This window comes from Engraulis encrasicolus, chromosome 19, assembly GCF_034702125.1.
Source record: "Engraulis encrasicolus isolate BLACKSEA-1 chromosome 19, IST_EnEncr_1.0, whole genome shotgun sequence".
Lineage (NCBI taxonomy): Eukaryota > Metazoa > Chordata > Actinopteri > Clupeiformes > Engraulidae > Engraulis > Engraulis encrasicolus.
This window is the reverse complement of record NC_085875.1, coordinates 27,969,392-27,979,391: the sequence shown is the minus strand read 5'-3', so window position 1 is coordinate 27,979,391 and position 10,000 is coordinate 27,969,392. Positions and strand designations below refer to the sequence as shown.

The window sequence follows — 10,000 nt, the reverse complement described above, 5'->3', positions numbered from 1 at the left end:
GACCTTCATTATTGCAGTGTAGCCCAGCTAGGTGGTGCAAAATGAATCTGATCATAAAGGAATTGCCTACATATTTGGCCCATATGGGTCATTCTACAATTCGACTGCGCTTTTAAGTCCATAGATTTTATTTGCCATTTATCTTTCATATAATACAGAAAGTGAAGACATGGCATTATTTCCCTCAGCAGGAATGAATATTTAATACTGGTTTTGGGCATTTTCATGCCGTCCTGTTTTCCAAATGTCAGATTCAGTCTTCATATTAGCATGTAAAGAAACTTGTTTTGCCCAAGACGATTGCAAATGTTGATTCACAGTAATCATCACAATATGACAAAACTGTCAGAAAGACCATTGTGCTTTCCATTATACATGAAATTTGCCATTTTGTGTGTGTCCACAAAAACTATGTTAACCGTGTCACGGTCTGAAACCCCCTCCATAAATCAGTAATGGTTTGGTCTTAGGCCATACGAATAACATCACGTGATGTCATAACCTTTTTGGCAGGATATGGGAAGACTTTTTGGTAAGTTTTGAGCTCCATCCTTCCATAATTTAATCCATTCTTTTTCATGTTCTCATAGCGGGAAAATTGCCTGTCAACTGTGTTATCAACATATTCATAAGAATCGGAATTAGAAATCACATATTGAAAAACACAGATAAAGCATACAAATACATGAACTGATTAAGGTGTTGTGGTGGAACTTCTGAGGTCCTCAGTTGGCACAACACCATAAAAATGGCTGAAATGTCAAGCGCACCAACGAAGCGCACTGGAAACGTAGAATGACCCATATACTGTATTTATCTAGTGAAAACAGCCATATCTGATCTCAGAGTGCTATACTTAACTCCCCACTGCTGGTGTGGTGTCGTCAGGTTCTGTGAGAGAGAGGTAAACATGTTTTATTTGCATTCTTGACTGTGGCGTCGCCCTTGAGAAGCTTGGAGGGCTTCCAAAGTCCTGTTTAAAAAAGTAAATAAACAGCCACTCTTATCTGCCGCTTTACCTGTGAACTTGACAGACCTGACTTGACAGCCTGCCTCTCCCTTAGCTTACTCTGTGTGGTCTGACTGACTTCTGGAAATTGCCATGCAGGCAAGCATCTACGTGTATGTGTTCAAAGCAACACTAAGTATTTTTCCACTTCAGCTACCCTACAGTTTGGAAGTGGGAATGATCTCTCACTCTCATCAAAACTCCAGAGTGATGGTCCACTTCCCCAAATATACTGAGATTAGTTTTAGGACACATTTTGGGGAAGGCATATTTGTGGAATTCAGGAACTCTTTCACCCTGTCACAAGTTAATAAACCACTGAAAATTGTGCAGAGATTAATGTATTTCCTAATCTTTTGTTCGCCCCAACTATGTACCATCCCAGTTAAAACATTGTTCCCTGCTGCCGATACACCAGCCTAAACCAGCCCTGCCTATTTATTTTCCTTCTGTTTCATATACTCATTTCACCAAAACCGAAAGTCAAAACATCAAAGCCTAGCCTGAGGAGGCATCACCATGGTAACCAGTTGGCAGTTAGAATGCCCGTTACGTGCCATTTTTCTTCTCTAGACATGGAGTTAGCCTGTACAAGCTGTTAGCCTTCGGCTAATCAAAGCAGCAGCCTGTTACACGATCTGAGTAGCGGGCTTTGATCTTGTTCTCAGCTATGTACTGCAGGATAGAAGATCTCCCTTCTACACCACAGCAGTGAGGCAGGCAGAGGCTTGTTGGATGCCCTTTGAGAAAATCGTTTGAATTGTTTATGTGCATACATATCTTTGTTTTATCACGTTGTATGTTACTGCGCTTTTTAGTGTTTCAACCTTTTTCCAAATTTCCTTTGATCTATGCACACATACATTCTTCAAAAGAGTGACTTGTGAAGCACCATGGGGTCAACCATTGTTGTTTATTCTGGTGTGCTATACACATACAGTAAAGTAACTTCAATTGGCTAGACTTCAGTAGATGAAGGGAGAGAAGCCGGTTCCACCTGTAGGGAACTCCTGGTGTCCTTTAGGTGGCTGCTTAAACCCTCAGGCAGACCCTGAGAGTCTTGTCGAATATCATATGAATGTCAAGGTCAGGTTTCCACTAAAACTGTTGTTGGTATTTAGACTGGGGATGGACCTTCATTGTTGCATATACAGTTGATATGTACATCAAAGCATTTTATACCAAAGCACATTTACAGTGTATAAAATGCGTTGATGTACATATCAATAGCCATTTCAGCTGTGATGAGCTTATTGCATGATTAATGAGTAAATAATATGAGAAGTGTAAAAAATGACATTAAAAGTGTGTGTGTGTGCGTGCATGTGTGTGTGTGTGTGTGTGTATAGGTACGTCTGGAGCAAGACGAGGAGATGCGTCAGCTGTCTCACCTGCGGGACTCTCTGCGCACAGCTCTACAGGTGGAGGGCAAAGAGGTGAGTGCAGAACGCAACGCCACTGACCACACAGGATGCCTAGCAGTATAGCACAAAACCAGGACACACACACTCTACACAATAACAGTCATGGGCAGTCATGGGTGAGCGGTTAGGGCGTCAGACTTGCATCCCAGAGGTTGCCGGTTCGACTCCCGACCCACCAGGTTGGTGGGGGGAGTAATCAACCAGTGCTCTCCCCCATCCTCCTCCATGACTGAGGTACCCTGAGCATGGTACCGTCCCACCGCACTGCTCCCCATGGGGCGCCACTGAGGGCTGCCCCCTTGCACGGGTGAGGCATAAATGCAATTTCGTTGTGTGCAGTGTTCAGTTGTATGTAGTGTTCACTTGGGTGCGGTGTCACAATGACAATGGGAGTTGGAGTTTCCCAATGGGCTTTCACTTCACTTTCACATAACGTCACTAACTAAATCAGCACCTTACATGGTCTACATAATAAAGCCACTAAACAATGCACTCACACAGTCTGCATTATAGGCTAATATTCCAAAACACAGCAGGACACAGTAGGTGCCACTTCCTTTGTCCGTTCCATCTGCATACTATGTGTCTTCGATGAGGCTGGTCCTTGCAAGGAGCAGTTATAGTGCATTCAAGAGAACATGGTAAACAAATCAGTGACCCCTCCTGTAGTCAACATAGTAATTAATAACAAAGTACAGACATTGTATACATTACAATACCACTAGCGAAAACATACTATGCGTTCATGCTTTCAGGCTTTCAACAGGCTTACTCTCCAGGCTTAACATGTGGAAACCAGAGAAAGAGTCAGAGGTCTGAACCATTTGTCATTGCTTAGCTAATCATCAAGTCAAGTCATTACATTAGCTTTTTATGCGGCCCGCTGTCTTTTGTCTACTCCTACAGTACGCTCTGCTGACAGCTTTCTGTCAGTACAACGCATGCATTTAAAGCAGGACATTATGGACATGTGCACCCCAGACCTCTTAGAGTGCTCGGCAAGCACGTTAGGGCTAGCTAGGGGCCCCTTAAGCCCTTTGGAGTGTCACTGGGGGGCGGCTTTTAGGGGGGGCCTACAGCAGAGGGCTGTACAAGTTCAAGATTTAACGGGATTTTTTTTGGTGGGGGGTGGGTGATACCTCTGGGCCTGTGTCTTACGTGTTAACAGTTCCTTTCCCCTTACTTGTTGTGGCGACCCTTTAGGGGTGACCCTGAAGCAGAGAAGTGTAGAGTACATTACATTAGTGGGGGACCCTAGGCCCTCTGTACCCCATCACCTCTGGGTCCCTACTTAAAGGTGCACTGTGTAGGACCATGGCCTGAGTAGGTATTGCAACTATGTTTCTCATTGAAACTGTGCTGCCTTCCCATCTTTTCATCAATGTTAACTAAATAATAAACTAATATTTAAGTATGACCAAAGTGCAGTAAGTTTTGCAGTTAAAAACATCAACCTCTTCATGTATGAAAAGCGTGAAGTGTTAGTTAAAAAGGTAGCATTTGTGAATGGACAGCATGAATTCTGGAAATATATTACTAAATGTATTACACAGTGCACCTTTTAAGGCTTGTGTCCCTAATAACATGTGTTGCTTGGCCCGAGCAGAGATTGTACACAGCTTGATATTCACAGGTCCTCTCTCCTTTTACGGGCAAACGTGCAGCAGAGTGTGTGTTTTAGTGTGAGATTTTAGGGGTCCCTATTGCCCTGGTACTGTTGTACCATACCCCTGAGCCCCTGGCTCTGTGAGTATGAAGCTGCGTGTCTGCCACATGCTGGACCGTACAACACAGCTCGTATTCCTCACATTGCCTCTCTTATTTTAGTAGCCAGCCTGGCGTAGAGTAGTATGGACAGTGGGAGCTGAGGAGTGAGATTATAGGACCGCTCTTACTTACCACGATACCCATGGGTTAGTTAACCTGTGTGTATCCCAGATGGTCCATACAACACAGGTCAATGTTCCTCACAGTTATTCTCTCCTTTTAGGGAACAACCTGTGCAGAGCAGAGTAATGGAGACTTGAGGGGGTGGGAGCTGAGGAGCAGGACTGTAGGACCCCCCCTCTTGGCCCAATACGATACCCATGGGTCCGTGGCCCCTAGACCTGTGTCTAATAAGCTGTATACTGTGTAGCCAGCTGATCCGTACAGCATAGTTCAATATTCCTCACAGTGCCACTGTCCTTTCAGGGGCCAGCCTAGAATAGAGTAGGGGTGTAAATAATAATCGATATGTAAATGGACTGCATTTATATAAATTAACTGCATTTATATAGCGCCTTTCCGCTCCTTCGAGCACTCAAAGCGCTTTACATTGTATGCCTCACATTCACCCATTCACACTCACATTCACACACCGGTGGCCGTGGCTGCCACGCAGGGTACCACCCTGCCACCAGGAGCAACTTGGGGTTAAGTATCTTGCTCAAGGACACAACGATGGAGTCAGGCCAAGTGGGCTCAAACCTGCAACCTTTGGATTGCTGAACGGCTCCTCTACCACTGAGCTAACACCGACCCTGTCGTTGCATCGAACCCTACGGCCGAGGATTGAATCCAATCGAATCGTATCGTATCGTGAGACATTTTTAAGTAAAGAAAATAATCAAATCTCTGGCCCCTGCCCAATGCCCTAGATGTTAATGGTGCAACATAATAGAAGTGGAAAAGTAATTGTGAAAAATCGAATTGAATCATATCGTATCGTTGGGCATTCTTCAGCATCGGAAAATAATTGAATCGCTGCCTTGAGAACACGTTATCAAATCGTATCGTCATGGAAGATGTGATTTACACCCCTAGAATAGAGTAGCGTGGTCGACTAGGGTGAGTGGCGGCGGAGGTATTTAACCTTCTTATGTTCCTGTGTTCTCTCAAAGGAGTGTGGGATTGTAGGACCCCCCCTCTTAGCCCGATACGATACCCATGGGTCCTTGACCCCCAGGCCTGGGTCTAATATCCTGTGTGCATCCCGGCTGGTCCTGACAGAATAGCACAGTCTTCAAAGCTCCTCTCTTAGTGCCATTTTGGTTTCCATCAAGCAGCTGGAATGGTATGAGTTAAGATGGCTCATTTATCTTAGTTACACAGAAAAATTCAGTACGGGGCTCTGCAAGGGTTATTATTATGGATTGGAGTACAGTTCAAGCAGTTTTCAAGGTGCATTGAGGTCAGTGTGTCGCTCATGGCTAAGGTTTCTTGCCTTCCTGCTGTAGGTGTGTGTGGGTGTGTGTGTTGGTGAGTGTGTATGTTTGTGTGTGTGTTTGTTTGTTAGTGTGTGTGTGTTTGTGTGTGTGTTTGTTTGTTAGTGTGTGTGTGTTTGTGTGTGTGTACGCGCTCCTGTCTTAGGAGTATATGAACCCTAAGGATTCAGGCCATGGCTACAGCATCAACTGTGTGTGTGTGTGTGTGTGTGTGTGTGTGTGTGTGTGTGTGTGTGTGTGTGTGTGTGTGTGTGTGTGTGTGTGTGTGTGTGTGTGTGTGTGTGTGTGAGAGTGTGTGAGTGTGTGAGTGTGTGAGTGTGTGTGTGTGTGTGTGTGTGTGTGTGTGTGTGTGTGTGTGTGTGTGTGTGTGTGTGTGTGTTTGTTTGTTAGTGTGTGTGTGTGTGTGTGTGTTTGTGTGCTCCTGTCTTCGGAGTATGAGCCCTAAGGACTCAGGCCATGACTACAGCATCAACTGTGTGTGTGTGTGTGTGTGTGTGTGTGTGTGTGTTTCAGGAGTATATGAACCGTAAGAACTCGGGGCACGGCTACAGCATCCACCAGCCCCAGGGGAATAAGAAGTATGGCACGGAGAAGTCAGGCTTCCTGCTCAAGAAGAGTGACGGGTGAGGATGAAGGGGAACCACACACACACACACACACACACACACACACACACACACACACACACACACACACACACACACACACACACACACACACACACACACACATATGCACACCTACACACGCACGCATGCATACACAGACCATACACACGCACACACACTCACACATAGCCCCCCCTTTATATCTTTGTGGGGTCCTTTTGGGGCCCGTCCTATCTTAATGGGGGCCTTCCATTCATATTTTTCCCAGCAATAGCTGGAGAATGCTAAACTGTGCCCAAACCAAAACAATCCCTAACCATAACCTGTCAGAGAGGAAATTACATTTACCAGTAACAACAAAACTACCCCAGCAAAAGGGGTCAAACCATATGGGGTCCATGATTTGGGCCCCACATGGAATGAGGGCCCCAGCATGTGGATGTGCTCCAATAGCAGCATGAATAAATGCATGCATACACACACGCACACGCACACGCACGCACACATAAAAAGAACCAGATTGACAAGTAAGGGAGCAGAACAAATCAACTCAAAGCCAGACTTTAGGTTTTTGAAATCTAAACTGTATCTTTATTATACTACCCTTCCCCAGAATGGAGTAAGGACAGCCCAATGCTTCTGTTTTCCTTTTTTGTCGGTTTCTTGTTTGTCACTTCCACCCTTCTCCTCTATGGCGCTGAAGAAGTCCATCTCCTTCTCACAGTAGGAAATCCTCTCCTCTCCTCTCCTCTCCTCTCCTCTCCTCTCCTCTCCTCTCCTCTCCTCTCCTCTCCTCTCCTCTCCTCTCCTCTCCTCTCCTCTCCTCTCCTCTCCTCTCGTCATTCTTCTCCTTTCTCAGGCACAGCATTGATGTTGTCAAGACATTCTTTCCTTGACACCTTTTGGAAATTATGAGAAAACATTTTAGGCCGTGTTGAAAAACAACAAAAGTGTTCTGTTTTTTTTTTAAGCTGGTAAAATGACATTTATCCTATGTGTATGCTGCTTACCTTGATTTGAGGTTCCTGAAAGGCACTGTGAGGGACAGCCTACTGGTTGTTCTCCTCACTCTCCATATCCTTCAACTCGTCTTCCAGGAAACTGTCGAGGTCCTCCAGCACCTCCAGGACTTCTTTAAGCTCATTGGCTTTCAGCAGCTCCCAACGCCGTTCCGCCTTTTTAAGCTCTTTCACGAGAAGCTTTTGCAGGGTCTTTTTCAGTGTCTTTTTTGGAAGTTTTGGATTCATGTTTATAATTACAGGGATTCCAACAGCTGCCAACTCTCTCCTTAAATCCACGAAATCGTACTCCTTCACCTTCTTCTTTAGCTCCTTCTCTTTTCGGCTGCGGTCTTTGTGCCGTGCTCCAAAGCAACAGAAAAACTGCCAAAACATCTTGTAAATCAAGACAATCTTTAAAAACCAACCAACTTTTGCATGCAATCTGATAGAAATGAACTCAAAGTTCTAGTGTGGACTGGCTAAGGTTCTATGACATCATCACCATGGATGGAGCTTTGTGACATCAGCAACATGTTTAGATGCAGCACAGCTGAACATCACAATGGAATCTGCTCACATTCTAGAATGTCCCCACCAACTACCAACACACTTTAGTATCCTATCCAAGTAACTACACTGATCCAAAAAATAAAGGGAACACCAAACCCATGCTGTCGACACTGTGCTGTTGGACACAGCAAACCTTGCCACAGCACACATTGATATGTCATGTGGTATTGAACTTAGATGAGTATCACTCACTGCTCATGGTACCTACAGGCATCTACAGAGATGTGAAACTGTCAAAATACACATGTGACCAAAAAAATCTGACAGAAAGGATGAAAAAAGAGAAATGGTCTTTAATACCATGTGGAAAAATAACTAGTTAAATTTGCAAAACAGTTGGAAACATGGATTCCCGATGCAGGGTGATATCACAGAAGTATTATTGATGTGGAGTTGCATTACTTTGGGTTTAATAATAATAATAATAATAATAATAATAATAATAATATATTTTATTTTGAGCGCCTTTCAAAATACCCAAGGACACTTTACAATCAAAACAAATACATAACAGTAGAGAAAGTATAACAAAGCTTCAGTACGAAGTGACAGTGGGAGTGAATTCCAAAGCTTGGGGCCAACAACACTAAATGCCCTATCGCCCATGGTGCGCAGGTGTGTGGAGGGAACTGTGAGGAGGAGCACTGTTGGGAAAGTTACTCAAAAACTGTAATGCACTACTTATTACATGTTACTGTCATTTAAAAGTAATGCCTTACATTACAACATTACTTTTTTTTAAAAGTAAGGCATTACACTACTTTTGCATTACTTTTAGTTACTTTAAGGACTTGGCAATCTACAGTGCAAATCTATGAGGTGGCATGACTTTCACCTGCCATCCACAAGTCGTTTAGGAAGCCTGCAGACTGAAAACCAACATTTTCAGGAATTGCGTCTTACCCACATACGTACAAAAAGGCCTAAGAAAAATAAAAGTTTGGTTCCGGTTGGTTGTCAGGTTTGGTCATCGTCCGGTCGGATTTTTTTTAATTTCCATTTTATTTTTTCAATTTCTTTTTTTTTTTTATGTCCGACCCCCCAACCCCCCACAATTGTTGTTGTTGAACAATGCCAAGGACGATAGTGGAGTTGAGGCTTGATAAGTACAGCTGAAGCTACAATGAAATATAATAAGCATTAGGCCTAATGAGCCAAGAGGCCTATAATATTTTATTTCAAATTGATTCATTTCAATTTTAGTGATGTTTAGTTGAACAAAACTGAGGGGGGTGCAACATACTCACCCCCCCGTCGGATAGCCTACCCTGCCATGTCCCTGTCTCGTGCGAATGGATGCATCCCCTCCTTTCCTGACTAATTTGGTGGTGCTATGGCACCTCTTCAAATCGTCAAATTGTTTGTAGGCTACTGTAAGTACAGTGTGCATTTAACTTAAATGTTCTTGGCGTCCTTATTTTCAATTGAGTCAAAGTAGTAGTGGGCATATAGCCTACCCATCTTGAAAACTAGCAAGCTGGATCTTCTGGATCGGTCATCCTTTGTCAGCCTGCCATTTCGAGAGACGAAGCGTGAAAGAGGAAGCAATGTTCTACGTGAAACTTTGTAATGTGCAAGTTACTTGCATTGTAACGAGGACATATTACCGATTTTTTCCCCCTGTAATCAGTTACATTACTGCGTTACTCAAAAAGGTAATGCATTACAGTAATTAGTTACTTTTGTAACGAGTTACTCCCAACACTGAGGAGGAGTGAGTCAGTGGAGCGTAGTTTGCGGGTGGGATTGTATGGGGTGAGGAGACTTGGGATGTAGGAGGGTGCAAGGTTGTGCTGGGCCTTGTATACGAGGAGGAGAATTTTGAAATGGATACGTGAATGGATAGGAAGCCAGTGTAATTTGATGCCAGGGTTTGATGTTCCCTTTATTATCTGGAGCAGTGTGTTAAAGTTAGTTATCCATAAACCTCACGGTGTCATTAAGCAACTTCTGCCACCGTTTTAGAAGTAATTGTAAATTCCCAGTTATCTTCCCAGTCATCATTTTTTGGCTTTTCCCTATTCTTTTGCCTATACCAGTAAAACCTAAGGGTACACTCAGGGCTGGTTCTAGATAATCTGATGTCCTACATTTCAATTGGCTGTGGTGGCAGTCGCCGCACTGCACCACATCATGGCTCATTAGCATAATATTCGTTGAAGTTCAACTACAAACTGTCGCA

General features: G+C 43.9%; 1 protein-coding gene across 1 annotated transcript in view; it reads left to right on the top strand.

The window, feature by feature from the left end:
• The window catches only part of asap3 (ArfGAP with SH3 domain, ankyrin repeat and PH domain 3), a 104,822-nt gene that overhangs the window by 58,759 nt on the left and 36,063 nt on the right, over positions 1–10,000 (top strand). Inside the window, exons 9-10 of the mRNA XM_063184024.1 lie at positions 2,359–2,445; positions 6,153–6,262. Coding sequence (XP_063040094.1) covers positions 2,359–2,445; positions 6,153–6,262 — 197 coding nt within the window. The remainder of the gene's footprint in view (positions 1–2,358; positions 2,446–6,152; positions 6,263–10,000) is intronic.